At 45.5% G+C, this 24571-nt stretch overlaps 3 protein-coding genes across 5 annotated transcripts; 1 reads left to right on the forward strand and 2 right to left on the reverse strand.

Annotated features, from left to right (window-relative positions):
- Nucleotides 1-404: 404 nt before the first annotated feature.
- On the forward strand, nucleotides 405-4980 carry ddx18 (DEAD (Asp-Glu-Ala-Asp) box polypeptide 18). The gene is made up of 14 exons (XM_076747793.1): nucleotides 405-547; nucleotides 963-1133; nucleotides 1215-1403; nucleotides 1916-2051; nucleotides 2138-2238; nucleotides 2340-2539; nucleotides 2793-2907; nucleotides 3072-3211; nucleotides 3297-3458; nucleotides 3554-3706; nucleotides 3842-3955; nucleotides 4079-4135; nucleotides 4230-4407; nucleotides 4539-4980. The coding sequence occupies exons 1-14, from the start codon at nucleotides 442-444 to the stop codon at nucleotides 4682-4684; spliced, it is 1968 nt and encodes a 655-aa protein (XP_076603908.1). The 5' UTR covers nucleotides 405-441; the 3' UTR covers nucleotides 4685-4980.
- Nucleotides 4981-5023: 43 nt separating this feature from the next.
- On the reverse strand, nucleotides 5024-17050 carry LOC143330984 (glycerol kinase-like). 2 transcript variants are annotated; one of them, XM_076747791.1, is made up of 20 exons: nucleotides 16833-16982; nucleotides 14135-14208; nucleotides 13089-13195; nucleotides 12878-12955; nucleotides 11672-11751; nucleotides 11367-11504; nucleotides 10998-11107; nucleotides 10842-10908; nucleotides 10202-10237; nucleotides 9710-9777; nucleotides 9369-9411; nucleotides 9205-9285; nucleotides 9014-9092; nucleotides 8746-8842; nucleotides 8550-8634; nucleotides 8265-8385; nucleotides 7501-7644; nucleotides 7310-7396; nucleotides 7111-7185; nucleotides 5981-6117 (listed from the first exon to the last, which is right to left on the reverse strand). In XM_076747791.1, exons 1-19 carry the CDS (start codon nucleotides 16884-16886, stop codon nucleotides 7112-7114), a joined length of 1623 nt encoding a protein of 540 aa, XP_076603906.1. In that variant the 5' UTR covers nucleotides 16887-16982; the 3' UTR covers nucleotides 5981-6117; nucleotide 7111. The 2 variants fall into 2 exon arrangements, with proteins under 2 accessions (XP_076603907.1, XP_076603906.1); XM_076747792.1 differs by lacking the exon at nucleotides 7111-7185 and having other exon boundaries at nucleotides 5024-6117; nucleotides 16833-17050.
- Nucleotides 17051-18235: 1185 nt separating this feature from the next.
- Nucleotides 18236-23835, reverse strand: LOC143330569 (high affinity cGMP-specific 3',5'-cyclic phosphodiesterase 9A). 2 transcript variants are annotated; one of them, XM_076747243.1, is made up of 14 exons: nucleotides 23685-23835; nucleotides 22912-23068; nucleotides 22763-22814; nucleotides 22475-22577; nucleotides 21830-21972; nucleotides 21675-21734; nucleotides 20643-20820; nucleotides 20007-20129; nucleotides 19682-19774; nucleotides 19458-19525; nucleotides 19268-19370; nucleotides 19021-19125; nucleotides 18703-18849; nucleotides 18236-18599 (listed from the first exon to the last, which is right to left on the reverse strand). In XM_076747243.1, the coding sequence occupies exons 3-14, from the start codon at nucleotides 22771-22773 to the stop codon at nucleotides 18405-18407; spliced, it is 1329 nt and encodes a 442-aa protein (XP_076603358.1). In that variant the 5' UTR covers nucleotides 22774-22814; nucleotides 22912-23068; nucleotides 23685-23835; the 3' UTR covers nucleotides 18236-18404. The 2 variants fall into 2 exon arrangements, with proteins under 2 accessions (XP_076603358.1, XP_076603357.1); XM_076747242.1 differs by having other exon boundaries at nucleotides 22907-23068; nucleotides 23685-23830.
- Nucleotides 23836-24571: the final 736 nt, after the last annotated feature.

Consider the following 24571-nt stretch of genomic DNA (forward strand, 5'->3'; position numbering starts at 1 on the left):
TTAATTACTAATTTCTCAAAATTGACATTTTTTTTTAGGTAACTGACGCAAATTACAGCACTCCATTTATGAGATTAGAAAGAAGCCTAAAAATGTCGTGTATTTCTCAGAAATATGTACACAGAAATATGTACACACATTAGAGCTTTATTATGTTAATTTCAAACATTTTAGGGCTATCTGATGCTTTTCACGCTGCAGCTATATTCCAAATCGTTATGTTCCAAATCCAACGTCCGGCCAAAAGTCCTTCCTTTTAGTTGCAATTTTTTTTTAACTTGACGCTATCGGGGTTTTTTTTATTATTATTATTTATTTTCCAATGACTTTCAGGAATTTTAGTCGCCTCTGTGAGGTCCTTCGCATTTTCACTCAGGCAGCGTAGACTGCTGCCCGGAAGGGTCCTGGGAAGTACACACACGTGTGCCGTGCTCCGTTACCATGGCGGACCTACAGATGAAGCTTCTCCGGAAGAAAATCCAGAAAAGAAATGAAAAGAACAAAGAGCGCCAGCTGCTCAGTAAAGCACCGGAGCAGGACCAGGGGGGTACGTCTGTCAGAGAAAAGTCCTCCGAGGTTCTTGTTTGTTTTCCGTGTTTCTGACGCGGCGACGAAGCTCACCTGCTAAGCTAACCGCGTTAGCTCTTCACGGCATGATTTGAGCTCTAACATGTTAGACTTGGTTTTTCACTAACGGACACAATGTTAGCTGATCTCGATTTAACATTAGATATTTGTTTATGTCACCGTTATTTGTCAGATTATTCTGAATTTACATGTAGCTAGCTAGCATTGAAACACTGTCAAATATCTCTATTAGCAGCAGAAAATCCACAAGTATTAACTTTATACCGAAGATCAGAAACGCGATCGAATCCCCAGGAAGTATAATCATGAAGCACATCGTAATCTGTAACAGTTCTTTCTCATTATTTGTCTCTTTTTGCAATGTGTTTTGACAGAAACCTCAAACGGGCTGGAGGAGCAGCGCTGTGAGACAGACATCAAGCCCAAGAAGAAACAGAAAAAGCAGACTGAGGTACCTTTGGACTGCACAACAACAGAGGAAACTCCTGTGAAGAAGAAGAAGACGAAGAAGAAAAGAAAACTTCCTGACACAGCTGAATCACCAGGTAGACAGATGGAGTTTCGCACCCTGACATGTTAATGTCTGAATGTGATGGTGAGCTAACATGTTCTAATCCTCATTCCAGCTGAGAAGAAGACCAAAACAGTGAAAGAAGCAGATGAAGAAGAAGAAGAGGAGGAGGAGGAGCAGGGGGGAGCAGCGCTAGCAGATGAAGATGGAGAACAGGATACTGACAAACCAGAGCAAGCTTCAGATGATGAAGAGGGAGATGATGAAGAGGAAGATCAACCTGAATTACCTTCTGGCTTAACAGGTACTGAAGACATGAATGTCCTCTCGCTGTAGACCAGGTGGGAACTTCAGCAGCTTTGTTACATGTGAGCTGTGTTCAGGAGATAAGGGAAGTGGAGTAAATGGGTCCAGAACTCCTGAAGTCTGAGCTCGGCTTCAGTGGACACAGTCCTGGTTTGTCCCTTGTCCACTTAATTTCTTCCCCGCTCGGCTCCGTTCTCCAGCTGTGTTTGTCACATCTGTCAGGAGCGATCCCGTCGGCTTGAATCGAGCTGTTCTGGAATATCAACTTGGAGGTGTCTGAAAAGGGCTGCTGTGTTGCCTTCATGTGTTGCCCGCTCAGCGTTTCCATCGTGACGCGGGTGTCAGCGAAGGCATACAGAGACTCTTGTGGTTGTCTGTGGGAGGAGTCACCAGTGATTCTCCTGACGGGAGTGACTGCAAGGACACGATTATCTGTCTGTTTTCTCACACTCGGTCGTGGCCTTTCCTCTGATCTGCTTTGCACTTACTAACCTTTACCTGATGTTCCAGGAGCGTTTGAGGACACATCCTTTGCCTCCCTTGCTGGGCTTGTGAGCGAGAACACGCTGAAGGGAGTGAAGGAGATGGGCTTTGAACACATGACTGAGATCCAGCACAAAAGCATTCGGCCCCTGCTGGAGGGGAGGTAAGACCCACACCCCCTGCTTTGCTTGTAGCTCTGCAGCGAAGATCAAATCAAACTGTGTCTCTGTTTGCTTTGCTCCTCTGCAGGGATGTTCTGGCTGCTGCCAAGACAGGAAGTGGTAAAACGTTGGCCTTCCTCATCCCGTCTATAGAGCTCATCTACAAGCTCAGGTTCATGCCCAGGAACGGTAATCCTCCTCTTCATTTCTCTTCCTGGAAACATTGATTTTACCTGATGCATCAAACTGTATATCCTTAACTGACCTCCTCCTCTTCCTTCTCCCCCCAGGCACTGGCGTAGTGATCCTTTCACCCACACGGGAGTTGGCGATGCAGACCTATGGCGTGCTGAAGGAGCTGATGACCCACCACGTCCACACCTACGGTCTGATCATGGGGGGAAGCAACCGCTCAGCTGAGGCCCAGAAACTGGCCAATGGTGTCAACATCCTGGTGGCCACACCTGGCCGTCTGCTGGACCACCTCCAGGTGAGCTGGGGGGGTCCAGAGGGGATATGAACTGAGCACCCTGTCAACACGATGAAATTCTGAATGCAGACACAGGAAGTGAAAGAGTTCGTCATTGGTGTCGTGACACTTGAGTTAGTGATTTTGACACACACATCAAACATCATTGTTCCATTGATGAGTTCTTACTGTAAACACGTTGTGCTTTTCCGGGTTCTGCTTGTGTTTAACATTTGTGTGAGATGATTAAATCGAGACTTTTTTGTGCTTTCAGAACACTCCTGGATTCATGTTCAAGAACCTGCAGTGTCTGATTATTGACGAGGCCGACCGAATCCTGGAGGTGGGCTTCGAGGAGGAGCTGAAGCAGATCATCAAGCTGCTGCCGAGTACGTCTCTGCTGCTCTGAGCTCTTCTTCCTCTGTGGTTTTGTGTAGTTTTGTGAGCGGTTGTTTTTCTCAGACTTGAGTTCAGGCTGTGTTTCACTCTTCATGGTCACTTTAAATGAAACACAGTATTCTGACCCTTCCTGCATCACGCTTCCACCCTCCAGAGAAGAGACAGACCATGCTGTTTTCAGCCACTCAGACCCGGAAGGTGGAGGACTTGGCTCGCATCTCCCTGAAGAAAGAGCCCCTGTACGTCGGCGTAGATGACAACAAAGACAACGCCACCGTCGACGGCCTGGAGCAGGTAGTGTCGCTGCATTTCTGCTGAATGTGCCTCGTGTTACGTTATGTATAGAACGTGAGGTGAAGCGGCGTCTCTCCTGTCTCAGGGCTACGTGGTGTGTCCGTCAGAGAAGCGCTTCCTGCTGCTCTTCACCTTCCTGAAGAAGAACCGCAAGAAGAAGCTGATGGTCTTCTTCTCCTCCTGCATGTCTGTGAAATTCCATTATGAACTGCTCAACTACATCGACCTGCCGGTTATGGCCATCCACGTAAGACGAGCTCTTCTCCTCCTGCGTCATTGTCGTAGGTGGTTTTCATCTGATCTACAAAGCCAAATGCTTCTTCTTCTCTTTCTGTTTCACAGGGCAAACAGAAGCAGACCAAACGTACCACCACCTTCTTCCAGTTCTGCAACGCTGACTCGGGCATCCTGCTGTGTACTGACGTGGCAGCTCGAGGGCTGGACATCCCCGAGGTGGACTGGATCGTCCAGTATGACCCCCCAGACGACCCCAAGGTATTGAAGCTGATGCAGCTTGGTTCGTGAGGACTCAAACATCGGTCTCACTCGATGCCTTGTGAAGGTCTCTTTTCGAGCTGCAGTGAAGTCACAGATTAAGACTCGTGTTCAAGCTTCAGTTTCTGTCCACAGGAGTACATCCACAGGGTGGGCCGGACAGCCAGAGGCATCAACGGCAGAGGCCACGCGCTCCTCATCCTCCGACCAGAGGAGCTCGGCTTCCTCCGCTTCCTGAAACAAGCCAAGGTGACCATCTCTTTTCCACATCATCACACACATCTGTATTTTCCATTTTACAGGAAATTTCTGCTCCTGACGTGCCTTTAAAGGGGATTGGTTTTCAGTTTATCTTGGTTCTGTGTTGTTCAGGTCCCGCTGAGCGAGTTTGAGTTTTCTTGGAGTAAAATCTCTGATATCCAGTCTCAGGTGAGACATCTATTGTTAAATGCTTCTTTTTGGTTATCTGTAGTTAAAAGTGCAAATGCTCACCTCTCACTTCACACTCCCTCTCATTCTTAAGATGGAGAAGCTGATTGAGAAGAACTACTATCTCCACAAGTCGGCCCAAGAGGCCTACAAGTCCTACGTGAGGGCTTACGACTCCCACTCACTCAAACAGATCTACAGCGTCAACACCCTCAACCTCCCCATGGTGGCGCTGTCGTTCGGCTTCAAAGTTCCTCCATATGTCGATCTGAGTATCCTTTGCTGTGACTCTGCACACTGTGACGTCACACGCTGCTGTTTGTTTGAGGGATAAAATGTATTTAATCCTGTTTTTGTCGTTATTCTATTAAAAAATGTCTTCCTTAACTGAGCCCCTCCGCAGACGTCCACAGCAGTAAAGGCGTGAAGATGCAGAAGCGAGGCGGTGGAGGCGGGTTCGGATACCAGAAGTCCAACAACATGAAAAAATCCAGAATCTTTAAACACGTCAACAAAGGAAAAGGCGACAAGAGGCAGTTTTCCCGCTGAGTCCGCCAGGCGGACTCCACCTGGACTGATTCCTCCGCTGTGTATCTGCTCTTTCCTTCCATGAACTTCCTGCTTTGAACAGGCGTGACGTCGTGTGTGGTGCACACGTGCCTCGTGTTATTTTAGGCCCTGTTTTCCTTCTCTGAGATGTGTAAAAGTATTTTGTAAATGTATGAAGAACATCATTGTGGATGTTGAAGAATTCCTGGCGTGAGCCGCTGTGGGCAAACACCTTTCTAACGTCTCTTCCTGTCACCTGACTGGAATATTAAATCTCTGTTGACTTTAAAGATGTTACGTTTGCCTCGTTCATATCAAGCAGACTTGGATAAAAAGCGTGCGAGCTGATGTTCTCATTTTTATTTCTGTCAGTTGTTACAGCATCAGTTCATTCCTGCAGAGCTGAAGCACTCTTGCTCTACATCTTGTCAAACAAATTACAGAAAGAAACCCACAGGTGACATGCAGGCAGGATCAGGGATGATTAGGTACACATGACAAAGATGAACAAACCTGTCAGTAAATCAGTCTCCAGACATTAACACAGTACCCAAATGTTCCCTTTGAATGACGACAAATCAGGATAAAAATGTTCAACTTTCACTAAAGTTCATCTGCAGTCATCTTCATTCTGAATTAAATTCAGGTTCAGGATCTGCATCCGTGGACGTGTACGGTGGCTCGGATGTCAAGAGGTTGTGCTTAAGTTTGAAATATAAAACTATGAATAGAATCAGTGTGGCAGCAGTGATGAGGGGTTTCCTCACAGAGCGCCGACTTTAGCAAAGATGAACTTAAAAAAATAAAATCCGCTTCTTAAAAACACCTCCCTTAAAAAAACCTGCGCGGCTCCCACGATCCTCCCGTCCCGGCACAGGAGGATAAATTCTGAAGTGCTGCTGAGAGGCCGCCAACCGTCGCTTTGACACCAGCTCAGAATGATGGAAAACAAACTCCATTTCAACAGGACACAACATGTTCGGAGCCGTTTGGATCTCACATCCCAGAAGAAAAAGTACAAACATCAACACTATGTACAGAACAGGCGGTTAAAAACACAGTACAGGATCTGTGTGGTTACAGTGATGAGGTACATCGGTGCAGCTCTCCTGCACACTGGGAGCACCGGATTCCCCCATGATTTATTGCACAAGTTGAAGTCGGCACATTCCTAACACCTTCACTTCTTCAGTGAAGTCGAGCAAAGTTCCATCAGAAACGCTTCCATACGTCCTTCAGAACGCTCACAGGTCATGTCAGCGTTCATCCAGGTGGCGCTTGAGGGTGATGATGGCTTCTCAGTCGTGTTGCAGTCAGCAGATACTACGCTACGCTTCACCCGAAAGCCACTGCACGTCACATCATGCAGCCATCCACTCTGGATCCACGGTCAGCTTCCATGTTGGACTCGTACCATGATTACTGCTGGTGGCCTGTGAGGCGGGAGAAGGTCGTTATTCATGTGTTATTATCACGAGAAACCACCATTCTGACAGACTGACAGCAAGCAAAGCAGTTAAACCCATCAGGGCTGTTGCTCCGTCTGTACGCATCTGTGGCTCAGAGGAGTCCAACTGAAGCAGATTATAGGAAGGAAGGACTCAGTCTGCACTGAAAAGCTTTGACAAGTCCCTCAGGCATGCGTTTTTTATCATTTAGGCCGTCTCTCCAGTTGTTTTCGGATTGTCACGGTTGGTTGGTTTGGATTGATTTCGGGTGAGACACACCACTCCTGAAACCTTCACCCACGTCTGCAGGAAGTTAAACCTCAGACACGATGCTCGAGTGATTCATACAGAACGCAGCGACTGGATTCAGACGCAGTTTAAACCTCAGCAGTAAAGGTGTTTAAGAGACCAGGTGATGCAGGTTTAAACTGCGGCGGCCTGACGGAGCAACGGCCCCTTCAGTCAGCTGGAGAAACGTGGGAAAAGTACTGAGCAGTAACATGCAGACCATAAACACCAGGGCTGGACCAACACAGCTGATTCATGTCACAGTAACGTCATCCTCAACAGATCTGACAGAACCTCCTCTTTAGGTCTGACTGGCTGAGTCCAGAAGCTCTTCTGACACATGAAAATCGATGTTTTAAATTTCATGTTAAAGTGACACGTTTGGGCATCAAGCCTTCGTCTCATGGAACAAACATGGTCCACGAGACGTGTTTGACTCCCTGTTCAGTTTGTTTAAAGCTCTAACGTGTCAGTAAAAGCATTTTAACAATTAAAAAAGGGAGCGGCTCAGAGTTTCAACCTTTCTTCTTCTCTGTTGGAGGTTGGCGATGAAAAGCCTGCGTTGGTCCAACCCTTGGACACACTGTGTTAGTGATGCTGAGAAACGTGACCATGCCGCAGTCAGCCCCGTCACTACATCAACAAGTTAGTGTCGTAACTTCAAAGTGTCACATGCAGCAGCAGTCGGACCTTAGGGGTCCACTCTGGATGGGGGAGGGGTGGGAGGGACCCCCCAGGGGGTGCCGTTCATCTTCTTCCCTAAACCTGTTGTCGGCGAAACAGAGAGAGAGCGTCCCAGAAGGACCGCGGTCAGACTCCTGCACTCGTCCGTCGCTCGAGGGTCAGGAAACTTCATTTAACACTATTCCTGAATAAGACAAACGTGTACCGTTGGCGTTGCAGCAGGGCTCCGTGGTCTCCCAGTTCATGGCTCTCTGGACGGCCTTCTTCCAGCGAGCGAAGCGGAACTCGCTCTCTGTTTGTGAGGACAGACGGACGTTTGAGTCAGGACACGACAGAAGACAAGTACGACCTGTTCAAGTGGCTCAAAAGTACGTTTCCTCCTGGTCTGACTCTCACCGTCGGAGTTGATCTGAGGCTCGTATTTCTCTGAGGTGACCTGTGGGAGGTGACCGGCGCTCAGGCTCCACACCTCCACCCCCTCTGCCGCCCCCGCCGCCATGGCTGCACCCAGAGCCGTGGTCTCGGACATGGTGGGCCGCACTGGACCGGGATGGGACAGACAGGCAGAGAGACAAAGACTGAAACGTTAGGAACAATCAAATGAATCCTCCACTCAGACACACTGGAATCCACAAACAGTCACGACGCTGGATGCTGTGATGTCGATCTGACGAATGATGTGACGTTCATGGGTACAAGGTCATGTGCACAGCAGGAAATCTGTGCTCTGACTCAAAGTCAAGCTTCATGTGTGTGTGTGTGTGTGTGTTTTTTTTTTTTTTTTTTTTTTTTTAAATGGGGCAAAAGTCATGAAGGCAGAGCAGGTACAAAGTCCAGGTTCAGGCTCGTGTGGATGGTTTCTCTCACTGACTAACCAGAGTAAAGTCTGAAGGTGGAGAGAGACGAGAAGCTGTTTGTTCTGCTTGACTCAAAGCTTTCATCAACACACTGACAGCGTTAATAAATGCAGCTGTGAGGAATGAAGTTTACAGAACTCCTTATACAGACAGCGATCACTGTGTCCTGAGGTTCCAGAAAACTCTTCTTTGCATGGACAGTAGTGTATATAAAATAGCTGATATCTACACGTATACTTAAAGTGTCTGTTTGGGTGTATGAGCACACACACACACACACACACACACTCTCAGTCTTCTTACCTACGGACATGCAGAGGATGTCGGCCTGCAGCTGCATCAGTAATCTGTTGGACGTCATGCCTCCGTCCACCTGCAGCTGCGTCAGAGGGATGCCGCTGTCCTGGTTCATGGCATCAAGGATCTGAGTGATACACAAACCAAAATCAGCCAACAGCAGACACACGAAACCACAACCTCCAGAGCTTTCACACCCAACACGCTGGAATAAAGTAGCTGCTTTCATTTCTGTTATTTCTGTTAACGTAATGAACGAGGGCGAAGAAGCAGAGAGGAGACGCCGCTCACCTCTCTGGTCTGAAAGCAGACGGCCTCAAGAGCGGCGAAAGCCAAGTGGTTCCTGTTGGTGAACTGAGTGAGTCCACAGATGATGCTGGAAAACAAGCAGAGGAAACACGTCGTCACATGATTCTTAGTTTGTCCTCATCTCAGGGTGAAAAGACAGTCGGTCGTGACGACGTGTTTTAACAGCTGGCCGTCTCACCCTCTGGCGCTGGGCTCCCAGTAGGGGGCATAGAGTCCAGAGAAAGCCGGCACAAAGTAACAGCCGTACGACGAGCCTGCTGCAGCTGCTAGCGTCTCTGAGGTAAGACGGAAAAACAGAAGAAGAGTTATTCAAGCACAAACATGTCTGTTTTCTACTTTATATGATCAAAAAGCAATAAAGTTTCTGCAGACAGAGTTGAAGCGACTGCATTTAGTCAATGAGTGAGTCCCAGATTTCACATAATATTAGCTGAGATGCTACGTACCGATCTCCGAGGAAGACTGCACAATGCCCATGTTGTCCTTCAGCCACCGTACCACCGCCCCCGCGATGGCCACCGAGCCCTGCACGAGAGCACGAGAGAAAACCGTCAAACCACACGAGGAGTGAGACACCAGGACACAGCGTGGAGGACGTTACTGCAATGTGGAGGCCAGTTTGAGAGCGTTCACACACCTCCAGCGCATAGCAGGCAGGCTCGTCTTTTCCCATTTTGTAGGCTACTGTGGTCAGCAGGCCGTGGTCCGACATCACAGGCTGACAGAAAAACAGAGTGTGAGGGAACGACACGTCTGGAGACATGAGCATCATCTCAGATTTTCTTGGGTAGCATATCTCACCTTGGTCCCTGTATTCCTGAGCAGGAAGCACCCAGTCCCATACCTTTACAACAGACCAGAGACCAGTGATAGGACTACTGAACCATTGTTCATTCAAGTCTCATCTTTAGTCAAAACACAAAGTGTCCAGGAGCTTGTTCTGTCTGATTCATCTCTTTCAAGTTTCACTTTTGAAAATCTTCTGCATGCGTGCAAACAGTTAAAACAAGATGTCAGCTAGTGCTCAATTACAATTAGCTAATGTGCAGAACGCTGAAGGAAGATGATGAAAAACAGAACGGTTCCACCGCCGAAGCAGCGCTAACACAGAAGCAAAATAAAGACAACGGAGCGTGACTTACGTGTTTTTGGCCTGGCCTTGCTTGAAGCACATCTGACCAACCAGAGCAGCCGACTGGTCCCCAAGACACTGAGAGAGACGAGGTCGCAGTTAGAGGGCTGAGACAGTCCGTGTATGTATTCATGACAATCAGTGTCTCACACATGACAAATACTGATGAATGTTGATGTTTAACAGTTTAAAACCTTTTAATTACGATAGGCTATGCTAAGCTAGGCAGCAGTGCGGTGAGCACTGGATTCATTTGACCTTTGAAGTGGAAAAACGCCTTAAGATCAGTTTCATGTGACTTTCAGGCTGTCAGGAGGGCTGACATGATATATCTGAGATGGGCTAATATTGGCCTGGCAAAGAATCATGGGGCACTAATGGAAAGTCCGTCGATGAAAGGTGTGGAGGAAAGCCATGTGTAACACACACCGCAGCACGCTGACGACATCAGCAATGAGAAGAAGCAAATGTGACAACGGGGTTACATAACAAGAGCTCTTACCCCAGAGATGGGAACTCCTGCAAGACAGCTGGATTTCTGGTAAAAGACAGAAACACATGTTCAGTTTGGATAAATCACTGCAGGATGATACCGATCTTAGTCAGTCTGTCTTCACTGTAAACCTCTGGATCAATCAGGAAGCTGCTCGCTGTCACACTTTGGTAACGACAGGCCTCCACAGGACGCGTCTTTACTGCGAGGAATCAAACATGGCGGCCAAGCTAACAAGCTGCCACACTGCAGGGCAAGGTGCACATTGCACAAAACAGGTTTAACATTTAAGACCATGTTGTTGTCGAGAGATAAGATACAAGAACAGGCAAACAAAGACACAGGATAATCGAACCGGGGCGCGTGTGCACACACCCACACACACAAACACACGCAGGAGAGGCAGCGTTACTGCTCTGTAAATGACAGACCATCATTACTGTTTTTAATCAGTTCTGCGATCACTACAGTGATTCAAGGGTTTCATGACACCGTGCACAGCAGTATTTTATGATCATAGCTCAGCCTTAATTCAGGTGAATTCACAGCTCTGGAACATTTAAGTAGGTCAGGTCCTATCGGGTCAATCTCAAAACACAAACAGGATCACTGAAGCACAGAACAGACAGCGAAGGTTAACCGAGCTCACCATCCGGCCGTATATCTCAGAGGAGCTTCGGACTTTGGGGAGGATCTCCATCGGGACGTCGAAGTATCTGCAAACAGGGACCAGAAGTGAAGATGGAGCAGCTGTGGTGTGTTTTAACCAAACAGATGTACCGTCTGAGCTGAAGGGTCAGTTTACCTGCAGAGCTCAGGATCCCAGTCCATGGTGTGAATGTTGAAGAGCATGGTGCGACTGGCGTTGGAGACGTCTGTGCAGTGGACCCCTCCGTTCCTGCCCCCCGTCAGGCACTGAGGAAAAACAGCACAGTGTCAAACGGGTGTGCATCAAATAAAAAGAGGGCGTTGAGCTGGACTCTGTGGGCCCCCGGCCACAGTTTCACAAATAGAAACGTACCAGTTTGTCCTCTATAGCTTGATTTTAAAACAGCGTCTACTCTTGTGCACTTTGATTCACAGGAAACAGATTTTCCCAGGTTGTCAATAGACTTCGTTCAGTGCAGCTAAGCAAGGACCAATGGCTGGTGCACCGCCTCTGAGCAGCTCTTACCCAGATGATCCAGGAGTCCACCGTGCCAAACATGGCGCGCTCGCTCAGCACCGCCTCTCGCACTTCATCCACGTTGTCCAGCAGCCAGCGTAGCTTCACTGCACTGAAGTAGGTGCTGATGGGGAGGCCTGTCTTGTGCTGGAGAGAGGACATAGACCAGTGGGATAAAAGAAAAAACAGAAATCAAAGAGAATTAAAGGACATCGTTCATCCGTAAAGACGTTTTCTGTAATCTTCTTACTTACACTGCAGCCTCAGTCTAAAATCTAAAAACTAATGAAGGTCTTCTGGTGCAGCTCGCTCACCTTGAGGTGGTTCTTGTTCTGGCCGGGAGTTTTGTTAATGAGCCTCTCCACTGTCGACTGTGTGCGCAGATCCAGCCAAACTACAGACAGAGCACAGCTTCAACATTCATTCATTCATTCATTCATTCATTCATCTTCTTTACCCGCGCATCCCATTTCGGGGTTGCGGGGGGCTGGAGCCTATCCCAGCTCAGCTTCAACATAAGAACCTAAAATACTTAAATGAGACAGAAACGTCTAAACCACTTCAGTCCATCCACAAAACAATGAATGCTGGCATTTACAGCTTTCTTTTAAGCCCTCGTCACCATTTCAGCACCGTTTCCTGAACTTTCTTTAGTAAATTAAAGCAACTTCTACCTGCAGCCTCTTGACACAGGCTGCATGTCTATGAGCTGCAAGAAAGTCATTCATTCATGAACTTTTAGAAGTGTAAAGAAATGGAAATTTGACACAAAAATAAATTTTCAGAATGAGGTTAAAATTCTGCTTCGTCAAGGTATTTTATTCATTTCTGAAGTAAATGAAAGTAACCCATCATTAACCTAAAGAACCAGGAACAGCAGCTAATACAAAACCGAGAAATGTGACATTTTTGTCTAATGGCAACCACAGAATGTGCGTGTGCTTCAGCTGTGTGGACACTGAGGTGGACACACTTTCTACAAACACAAACTTAACACCCCGCCCCCCCAACGCATGACTTAGATTCCATCTACAGAGCAACCAAGAGGCAGATCGCCTCTCCAGCTGAACCTAAAGGCCTTTGGCGTTGAGAATGAAAGCTTCTCTTTGCTGGTAATATGAGCACGCAGGCCTCCAGCTCCAGTGGTGGTGACTGCATGTGCTCAGCTCCCATGCTGAGTCATTACCACATGGGGCGGTGGGTGGAGGGGTGGGGACAGGCGTCACATAGGACACGGCAGCCCAGTCATGCACTGTGCTGTTTCCCAGATGACACAATATTCTTATTTGCTCAATTCATGATGTTGCAGCTAAGAAGCAGTCACGTCTCACACTTGTAGCAGAGGGGTCTTTGTAGCGCTGGTTGAACCGAGGGAGGACGTCTTAATTTGGTGCATGTCTGTCTTTACCTGCCTGTTGGTTTCCTTTAACCTTGCCAAGCACTTTGTTTTGCAGAATGTTAACTGTACTGATTAAATATGAAATGATATGTATGTAAACAAGAATATCTGGGGCTGATACCGATGGCGTTGTAGAGCGGCTCTCCGGTCTCTTTGTCCCAGACGAGGGTCGTCTCTCTCTGATTGGTCACGCCCACCGCTGGGAGAGGAGCAACAACATAAATGTCAATAAACTCTCATCCTCCAGCCGGTCCTCTCTGTTAGGTGTGGTTAACAGCCAGGTTTTGTTCTCCAGCTGTAGGTGGAGGTGTGCTTAGCATATCTCCACCCACCTTTTATGTTGGAGATGTCGACGTTGAGCTGGCAGAGTTTCTCACAAGTCCTCTCCATGCACTCGTACACTGACTGCATGATCTCCTTTGGGTCCTCCTCCACCCAGCTGATTGAAACAGAAATATGAGCACATAAACACACAAAATCCCACACGTGTGTGCGCAGACGCAAACATGTCCAGAGAGATCTAAAGAAAATCACCAGCATGCATCGGCAGTTTTTACCTGTTACCTGTCACAAGGCTTCACTGTGTTAGCAGGTTTGAGGTTACAGGGTGAAGAGTCATATTTCACATATAACAAACAGAGGGAAGAGCCATGATGGTTCAAAGTACGTCTGAGTGGGTAAGAAGTAAACAGCAGCCCTCCAGCTGATGTAAGCTTGCAACATGACCTCAGCTGAACGCTGGAAGCTTCAGGATATGTGCATTTAGGGAGGAATGTCCAGGATTTAGACTTAGCCTTTGTTTTTGTGCAATGATAAGAAATTTACAGGCAACATCTTCTGACACAGCCTTGAAATTAGATATATGGTCTCATCAACTGTTTTAAATGGAGCAGACAGTCATATCTGAAACAAGATGTCTTTTGAGTGTACAACAGAGAGCTGGACCTTCGACTCAGTTATGAGACACACGTCAAATAAAGTAACTGATTAATCTCAAATGCAGTTAAATTGTAACCTCAGTAACCCTGTAAACATTTATGGATTTAAAACTATATCTTATCATATTTCTTTCTTCTCATATCATATTGCATACAAAAGCAATTTCATGCCATTTTCAAAGATTTCTGCACACTGGATGTTTAGCAAGAAGCTAAAATATCAACAAGTAAACATCCCTCCACATTCTGCAAAAACAGCTGTTCCAGAGGAATGTGGTTCTGTTGGTTTTACGAGTCTCTGAATCTGGTTGGTCGGACAAAACAAGACACCTGAAGAGGCCATTTTATAGACAAGACGATTGACTGGAAAGTAACTGGCACGTTAACTTCTAATGAAAATAAGTTGTTAGTCGCAGTCTTTTGGAGGTCAGTGAACTCACCCCTCCTTGGGGAAGCTCTGGTTGATCTCTACCTGGTGGTGGCTCAACAGTTCTGCTGTTTTTGCGTTGAACACCTGTGGAGAAATTGAATTCATAAGAGATCAAGAACAGAAATAAAACAAAGGATGCAGGGAGGCGCTTGTAAAAAAGCCAAAAACAGGCTGAAGTCTTCATTAGTTACAGAGGGGGGAGGCAGCATTATGAGCTATAACCTCCAGCAGAAGTCAGCATTTCTTCTAATAAGGTAATAGGATCGAGCTCTGTGTAGCATTGCCCTCATGTGAATAGTAGTAGGGGGCTACATTTAGCTGGAGACAGCACTCAATGCTGCCAGGGTGTTTGAGTTCAGCACAGTAACGTGCCACGCTGGGAAAAACATTAACCTTGAGAGACATGGGGCCCACAAGCAGCTTCCAGCCAACCTGGAGCTCTTTAAACTTTATGATCCCTCACAGTGACAGAGACACAGATACAAGCAGGGTACAAGCTCACCCCTCAGACACTAAAGAGGTGACATTCAGGTGAAGTCACGCAGTCGCATAGCAAACAGGAACATCGTCCCCGTCACAGCAGGACTGACTTAAGACCCCTGACGTCACACCAAGACCAAAACTACACCTGGAGGATGTGGCCACAGAATATTTATACCAACAAGTTCCACATGACACCAGAGTCATGTCGTGTATCCTCGTAGCCACGGAGTTATCAATACATCAAGAAAGCTTCCATGTAATCACTGACAATCCACCGGTCCCTAACCCTATTTTGGGACAAGCCTCAGCAAATGACTGATTTTAGGCCACCTGTCTCCTTAAAGTCTCTTTAAAGTGTGTGTGTACACACACACACACACACACACACACACACACACACACACTCCTTGTGACTGTGACAGATGCCTATCCTGCATTCACCTCTGTGGTAACTTTATCATCACAGTTTGTGTTGTCATTGTATTTACATTGCTGTACATGTCTGTAATAAGCTGATGATTGTAATTATTGTGATGACTGTAAGAAGCTGATGATTTGCTTTAACAAAAAAACCCTCTTGGAGGCTTCAGAAGTCAAGGCTCAGATTTGCTCGACTACCGTAAACTCTGGCTAAGACACATTCGCTTAACCACCTGGATCTTGCAATGAACCTCAACCTTTAGGTTAAAGTTTAACTTCTGGTTAAAATGACCATTTCTGTACTTGACCCACAATGTCATCAGATTAGCACCCAAAGGGTCAAAGGTCAAAGGTTTGGAAAGAACTGAGTTAACATCAATATCAATACTGTCACAGCTGTTTTCTGCTGACATCCATCATTTCTGACCACATAAACCTGAAATATACTCCAAAGCATCATCAGGGAGGTTGGGATAGAGATGTAACACACCCCAAAAAATACCAGCCTGATGTTTAGAATCAGTACAAAGATTTCCCGAAAGAGGTTTGTCACATCTACTCAGGAATCAAATCATGTCTGTCTGTTCTTTGGAAACCTCTACAAAACACCAAACTGCTCTAGTTTGTGCCAAGTCTGAGTCTTCCAGCTGACCTACTTGAGGAAGCCCAATTTTATTGACAAAAGGATCACAAAACAGGATTCACTTTGCTCAGCGGTGAAAACAAATGAAAATCTGGTATAATCTGGTATGAGAGGAGTGTGTTTGCTGGTATGAAGTAAAGAAACCAGAAGGAAACTAAACAACACAGAATTTCACAAGACAGGACGAGCGACTTAGTTTAGTTTAAAAGGGGTCATGAACTTTAGCAACCCTCAACATTTCATTCAACAAATACCTGGCTGACATCCACCGTTTCTCTGTGTGCATGGAAAGAGCTGAGAGGCATTTCAATTATAATTTCAGAGATTATTCATCAACCGCAGTAAGGTAATCCTTGTACTTAACAGAATTATTAATAGAATTAAAATGTAAAAAACTCCACACATAAAGAGCCAAACTGACTAAGTTATTATCTTTAAACACACACACTGCTGTCCTTACCATACAGCTATATGAAACGTATATTCATTATATAAACTGAAGGTCTTCTTACATGACATATCCTTCAATACTTTTCCTGTGATGCACAAATAATCTTTGAGGAAGTGACTGTTATCAGCTGATAATGGACATTTTATTCAATAAATCTGAATATAGGAGCATGTATAATACGGCCAGGCTCCTAGCAAACCTGATATATGAACCAGGCCATTACCTGATGTGAAGGAGATCATTTATTAGCATGCTATGAGATTTTCTGAAGTTAGCCTTTTGTGCTAACAGTTGTGCTCAGTAATCAAAGTTGATCTGTTGTAACGTACTGTAATACAGTGGCAGTGTGCTCTTTCACCAGCAGGGGCGCACGTGGACGTGGAGTTTCTGCGTTTAGACGTAAAGTCCTCAGCTAAAGTCTCTTCTTTGCACTTTAAGAGAATAAATACAGGCGCTGCTAGCTAACCCACAATGTATTAGCTTAACGGTAGATGTCGACGGGGGTCACCCGCGCCGTGTGTAGCTTACAGGCTAATTGTGGCGTTAATTCTCATCCAAAGTTATCACTCCCACTTACAAAAAGGCTTTCAGTCGAGTGTTTTGTTATTTGCTGTCGGTTTTGTTCACAAACCAGCAAAGAAATGCCGAAAGAGAGCAAACGGCAAAAGTTTTATACCCTAAACTTTTGACCGACTCTTCCACGTCACTCACCAGAAACCTCGTTGAGCTCGTGCCTTGATCAATCGCAGCGACCAGCGGATCCATTGTTATGCTTCTTTCGTCGTTGCCGTCAAAACACTCAAAAAGACGTTAAACGCGACCTGCTGTCGGCCTCTGAAGCTACCTGCCCGGCGACACTGTTATCTTTTGCTTTTCCCTTTTTTTTTTAAATACCGGCAACCGCTCCGCGTGAGGGGTAGGTCGACTGGGCGGGCACAGCCAGTCGGAGGATGTACCGGAACCGGCCAGGACTGACGCAACGATTGGCTGCACGTCAGTAGGCGTCGGCCACGCGCTGTCCAATCAGATTCGGGGGCACGTTGTCATAAGAGACGGTCTGGAGGTAGCGGGTACTGAGAAGAATGCAGAGGCAGCGCTCATTAAAAATGAAGGTTACGGCACGGAAACTTGGGTTTACGACGTTAACAGGTCACATTCTTTCACTGGTTCACCAACAGAGAGACGTTTCTGTCCCTGTAACGTCACAGAGTTTTTACTGAAGATATATTTTACAGAAATATGGTGGAAAAACTCCCAAACTGTCGTTAAGATTACAGTTGTTTTCATGTGTGACTGAGAATTAAATTAGAGCTAACACACCTCTAATAAAACACAGGGATCATTTAAAGGCATGTGGAGGGAAACTCATTTTCTAGTGTGTAAGGCACGCCATTTTCTCCACTGATAGCAAGCCTAAAATGTGTTATATAAAATAACTTTATTAATCTCACAGCCACGGAAATGAAATAGTTACGGCCAGTAAAGTATAAAATAGGTAACAGAGATGTAAAAATCAAGACAAGCCGCCTCTCTTTAAGTCAGATGGGCCTCCTCCTCTGGTTATAATAAAGGTCTGACCCTAAAAATAATCCAAATCTTTATTTGGCTTTGTGAGGTGCAGCTGTGGAGGCAGACTGATGATGTACTTGCTGTTTGATGGACGGCTCACGCTACAACTGTTAATGGTATCAGATTACAGATTTCTAAACTTAACAAAGGCCTCAAAGGAGGGTCATGAGGAGCTTCAGACTGAATCTGACCCCACTGGTTTGACACCGCTCTCTCTCTCTCACAGCGAGATAACATGGACTTGAAGCTACATCTCCTGTCAGGATATTATGGAGATATTCAACTATTTTCTGACAATATTTGATAAATTTAGATTTTCTAATTGGTTCAGCAAGTTGAATAAATTGTTGATATACTGAATTCTGCTCTTATTTATTCAATTATCTCTGATAATGCAAAGAATCAGGTTATGGGTTTGGCCGTGTACAACCAGCATAGTACTGATCAGCTGTGGTTGTCATTCACTGAGACTGAACTTTGTCGTTCAGGTGAGTGACGTCTACCTGCTGTCAGAGGAACTGTAGTGACACCTGCAGTCTGTTTTACACCTTTAAAATCAACACGTCACAATGCGTGCTTTATAGCCTCATAAATGAACAAGCAAAAATACAGATTTAGATTTTCGAATATATTTAAGTCAATACAAATTCATACAGTCTTTAGATGAGGTGCGACAGGCGCTGTTCCGTTCTTAAATGTGCCGCCCTCCACTGGTCACTGTGCGTCTGGTTTGGAGGCTCCAGGCCCGCCGTCTGAGTGGCTGTCAGCTGTGCTCTGTGAGCCCACGGCGCTCTCTTTACTCTTGGCTGCGCTGTCACTCTGAGCCCGGGTCTGTTTCTCCCTCTCCAGTGCTTTCTCCATCTCTGTGTAGTAATCCAGAGCCTTTCGTACCGGGTCGATAATGTGTTGCTGCAGAATCAATGAAGAACGAACTAAAGTAACTCGTCAGAACCACAGACCATTTTGTTCAGGGTAAGTACATTTGTTGGATATTTGTTTGGGAATAAATCACCTCTAAGCAGGGGAAGAGGTTGGCCAGCTCGATGAAGAGGGGCAAAAGGACAAATCTGATGAAGCCTGTTTGAGATGAAGGCTTGGTCACTTTGTCCCGGTCCATGAAGGGGGTGACTGGAAGACCCTCTAACTTCTCCACATCACTCTGAGGGCAGACACAGCTGGAATTAATGGTTCACTCCGCGCCTTACAATGGTTTGAATCAGCAGGACAACACAAATGATTTGTAATTAAAATTGCAAGAAGGTCAGATCAGGTGAGGAAAACTAATACTCAGCTGCATTAAATGTCTTCATATACATCAGGACTGAGTCACCTGGTTGTAGAATTCCTGCAGAAGACAGTCCAGCCAGGGCTCCGCCACCTCCATGGGCCGCGCCTCATTGGATATGTCGCTTACTTTGATCAGAATCATCATCAGCTGCACACACAGCAGGACGGTTACACATTAACATGACCTCTCCAATCATGATGTCCCCATCGGACACTTTCATATCGAACTTTACTACCCAAAAAAATGAATCAGTTGTAGCTGCTTCAGAACTCTGCAGCTCTCCTCTTACCACATCTCTGTGGTCCTTGTTGGTGAAGTCAAAGGTCGGCAGGATGGACTTGAACTTGTTGAGGATCTCGTTGTGTCTTGTCATGTCAGTGGCCAGAATGCATCTGCAGTTATGTCAGAATGAAAGTCACGCTATGGTGCTGTCATGACTAAATAACACCAGAAAACCTGAATCAGAATGATGATCTCACTTGATGATGCCTTCTCTTATCCGTTTGTATTGATCCATGGACAGATTTCTGAAGATGTTGCTCTCGGTCTACAAAACAGAAAATTGCCAGTTCATTGTTGCTAATGGCATCATTGACAGACTCCATGTTATAGCTTTGCCTCTGTTCCTGTCCAGGTTTAGTTCAAACCCCTAAAATTTCATGGCAGCATGGACAGAAAGATCTGAACAGTGCGTGGTCTCTACCTTCTCCAGTATCTCAAAAGCCACAGCGCAGTGGTGGTTCTCCAGTGGAGAGATGTCATTGTAACGGAGAGCGAGTTCAGTCCGAGCATTTATCTGAAAGATGGTGAGAGCTTCTGATTAGCATGAAACAGACTTGATGCTGAAACAAATATATTGAGTACTGGAGCATATCTTAATGTAAAGTAACAAGAAACTGCAGAAAAAAACACCCAAAGCTACCAGAAAGCACTGAAAATAGCTGTTTATCATAAAGCCCCACTTTGTGTTGTGGCTCAGCACAGGAGGACACGCTGTCTGCAGAAGACAAACAGGAAATTCCATCTACCTGATAGGCATTGTTGTATCCCATGTGGTCGAGGTCATGGCAGACTGCAGAGGTCAGCATGATCAGCAGGTCAACGCTGTCCATCTTACTCCTGAGGTCAGTCAGCCAGATCAAACCGTACATCTGCTCACAGATAAGAAACTGAAGTTCAGGCCGAGATCTGCAGACGTTCCATTTCCCATAATGTGAGAGAAAGTGTGTGAGTTGCTCCGATCAAACCGTCCTCTACATGTTAAACCAAAACAATGAGCTAAAAGCGTCAAAGACACAGAGTTGGGCGGTATTCCTCTGTGATTTTGAGCATTAGAGCCAACCCTTTTACATGACACAGACGTCTGATTTGATGATATCAAACACGCTGATTAATGCAGGTTTAAACAATGAATCCTTTGTGCATCAGCTGTTCTTTAAGAGATGTTAAAGGCATGAACTCAAAGCATCTGATGTCGTCTTTCATGGCTGTGCTGAGATACTGTAGAGCTGAGCTGTGATTCAAGTCACCTTTCAACCCTGAGGACCAGATGTCCTTCACCAATTAACCATCAAGGTGATGGCATAATTGCACGATTTCATGATTACAGTTGAGCTCTCCCTGATTTGCCCTGATGAAACACACATGCACACGCACACACTCACCATCTGGGTAACACAGAAGCAGTGCTTGAAGTTGTGGAAAGGGATGTTGTTGTATCTTCGGTAGACTTCAAACAGGAACTGCTGAAGAACTTCAGGCTCGATGTTGAAGGTCGCTATGAAATCTAAATCTGTGTACATGACCTGCAGAAGCACCATGATCTCTGTGTCCTCCCACTGCCTGCACGACACACACAGACCGCTCAACATATAGGAATCATTTCATTTCAAACCTCTTGCCTTACACATGAGCTGGTCCTTAAATTTGCAGTAAAGCAGAGTCATGCCTGATTGAGCCTTTCAATAATAATAACAGTAAACAGTTTATTTGTGAGATACTTTTCAGAGATGTTTGTCTTCAGCAGGAACAGCTTGGCATGACAGACAGAGAAAGGAAGTGAGAAAGTGTTGAAGCACTTAGTTGGGTTTGGTCTTTTCATGGGATTTGTTGACAATAGCAAAAATATAGAATAATAGCAGCTTTATCTGTTATAATACGACGAGCTGCACACAACGGGAAGCAAAGGAAAGCACATTTTATCAGGGTTTCAAAGGAGTCCTGTAATTTTAGTCATTATGTGACGCTCCGAGCTTGGGTTTATCGTCCTGCAGCCTGGGCATAACCACATATCAGTCCACCGCCGTCATTGTGGATTTGCTTTAAAAGCTTTTGAACAAATGAAACGATAACCAAGCCTTGCTGAATGCAGCAGGCGCTTCCTCCCAGTGAAGCCCACTTCAAACATGGTGTGTTGATTAAGCCTTTTATGGAGACCTTCTTTTGATTTGTGAGCCCTCTGCAGGCCTATTTATATTGAAATGAGCGTGTCTATCAGAAGAAAGGGTGACGCCTGCCGTCCTCTTCAGAAACACATCAGAGGTTCTTGTTGGCCACGACTGCCATGAGCTGACCGCCTGCCTCTGAGGCTGTAGGCTGAGGAAACAGGTGCACTGAGCGTTTATTTGCAATCACACAGCTTGCTGCAGGAGACATGAAAACATCTCCAGAGTCACAGTGGCCCAGTCGATGCTTACCAGTTGTCAAAGGTTGGGGTCTTTAAGTACTGCCTCACTTCATCTGACACCTCCAGGGAGCTGCAAACATGACAACACAAACACTAATGATTACTAAAGCACAACAAAGGAGGGCAGTTGATTTTTCTCTCAGTCAGTTTTGAACGTGAACGTGCCTCATTTGAAGAAACTTTTCCCGTACGTGCTCGCACTCCTTCCTGGTCTTATGCAGCGTTCTCTTGTGGTAGAATGGGGAGGGCTTGTGTGTTCCCTCTGACAGGTCTTTGAATAATCCAAGCCAGCTCAGATGCTCCACGCTCTGAAAAAGAAGGACGATAAATCCAGTCAACTGAGGCTGGAGGTGAGAGAAAAGCATCGCTCTTCACGTCACATCCCCAGATCAGCCATGCTAGCAGATCTGGGTGGCTTAACACAAGTGCAGCTTTACAACTGATGGTGGCACTGTGGATCATGAGTGTCTGTACAAAAGAAGCAGCGTTCATAGAAACCTTTCATTTGGGGACCATTAATGTCTGTCCAATCCATCCAGTAGCTTCTGAGATACTTCAGTCTGGATTAAAGTGGTGGATGGATGAACTGGCCAAGTGGCAGACCAACAGAGCTACGATGCTAACATGCATGTGTTGCCTATTTATGACATGCAGTCGACTTGGAGCCACATTAGCATTCTCCCAAAGTCTGTTTTGGTCTCTGTGAACTCCTGTGGTCGATCTCTGGAACGTTAGCTGCTAAATGCTATCCATGTTCTTTTCCCCAGACTTCGCAGGCAGCTTTAAAGCCTCTGAGGGGTTTGTTCGTACCTCTAGTTTCTCCCGGAATGAATCTACCTGTTTCTTCATCTCATACACAACTGCAGGAGTCTCACCGGCCTCCATCAAGATTTTCTTCTCCAGGCTCTGCAGTCTGAGATCACACATCACCAGTGAGGTGTCAAGTCATTGGACATTCATCTGCATGTTTAGATGTTACTGTGCAAAGTTTATTGAACATGACGAAAGCTTAAGACTGTCACATTGGATATAAACCACAGTTTTCCTCAAGAAAGTCCTTAAGAATATCCTGCTTCTCTTAAATCCCACCATGCGTACCTTTTCTCCATGGATGAGAGGTCAAATCCTAGTGCACCAGCAAGCTCCACACCTGAAATTGTAAGAAAAGAGAAGAGAGAGATTGTCAGCATATTTTAAATAAACCAGAGCACTCTGACTCCCATGCTGCCAAGTTAAAGATACCTAACGGCTCACTGTTGCAGTCGGCGGCCACCACCTCCAGCTTGTAGCAGGAGCTCGGGCTGTTGGGCTCCAGACTCGGGGAGATGTTGATGATGTTGCCTTTGGGGTTGTACAGCTTCAGGATGTCGTGGGGTCCCGCCTCGGCTGCAGAGCGGAACAGGTCTGGAAAGAACGGCTCACTGTTCATTTCACAGTTTTTATAGAGCAAACCTAAACTATGAGGAAGACCCTGGGGAGCAGCTGAAAGCCCTGGATGAAGCTGGAGATTGGTATGATTTTTTTCTTTTAGGTGAGGCACCTTTCATAAAAGCTGTAACTAGTTGCTTAATTAATACAACCCAAAAAAAAGCTGACTCCACAGTCTGCTGTTGCTGGAGAATGTTTTGTATATGAGATCTTCACTAAGGTGCTTTCTTTTGCCTTCCTCACCACTCGACACAAAGCGTTCATGCAGAACACGAGTGACGAGCGAGCAGCTGTCAGTGGCAGCTGTATCGCTGCCTGGAGCTCAGACAACCTCCACGACACTCACACAGGTCCTCCATCTTCTTCTGTGGTGTCTGATGTGTGAATTTCATCCAGGTACTTTACAAAAAAGCAGTTAGAATATCTGTCTGTCTGTCATTGAGCTGTCCATATTTACATTACATTTACCTTCAGAACAATGGTGGTGAATCGTTCATTTCTAAACTCTCTAATCTCTAATCTAATATCCACAAAATACTTTTCTAATAGAAATAAGTGAACTGTAAATAGTAACATCATTTTCTGCTCCTACCTTTGAGATCCTGTGCAGGACAATCCACCGGGAACTCGGCCTGCTCTGGTCTCCCATTCACTGTGAAGAAGATGATTTTTGTTTCCATGTCATGAATTCAGAGCCACTGTTGTTGCTGTGTGAGCTGCTGTCTGTATCTAATATCTGTCTTGGTGAACACTCCACCCCCTTGTTTTTATTCTCTCCTCCCTCTCTTCTGCTCCTCCTTCAGTTTTTTTTCCAGGTGACAGTAGGAGTAATTAGTTGATCCCCTGTTTTTTTTTTCTTCGTCTAAGTGCATTCTTGTATTTATTATTTGAATCATTGCATAGATTGTTTTTTGTTCTGCTGCTTATCAAAATTAAATCTACCACACAAGTTTTAATATGTGTTTTTTAATTATAATTATCAGAATCAGAACTATTAGCTCATAATTTTTACATAATATTATGTTATTATATCATTAATTCGTAGTTATGAGATGGAATCTCATAACTACGAATTAATAATTCTTATTATTTAATAATGGGATATCTCTTAAACTTAAGATACTGAGTCATATAGAATAATAACAAAGAACTATTTAAATTCAATAAGAAATTAAATTCCAAGATTATGTTATGAATTACAGTAGCCTGGGTGATATTCATGATTTGTGTATTCGTACTTTATGTCTATTTTGAATACTTCTGTACTTATACTTCAGGAGAATTTTGAATGGATAACTTTCACTTGTAATAGTGTATTTCAACATTATAATATCGCTACTTTTACCAAAGTAAAAGATCTAAGTACTTCTTCCACCGCTGCTGTAATTGTACTGTTTAATGCTGTAAAATGAGAGTAATCCCTCCAGGCCTGTGGGTGGCGCTGTGCAGGGCGCACTGTCGACAACAGCAGCCCTCCCC

Source organism: Chaetodon auriga, chromosome 13 (assembly GCF_051107435.1).
Source record: "Chaetodon auriga isolate fChaAug3 chromosome 13, fChaAug3.hap1, whole genome shotgun sequence".
NCBI classification, from domain to species: domain Eukaryota; kingdom Metazoa; phylum Chordata; class Actinopteri; order Chaetodontiformes; family Chaetodontidae; genus Chaetodon; species Chaetodon auriga.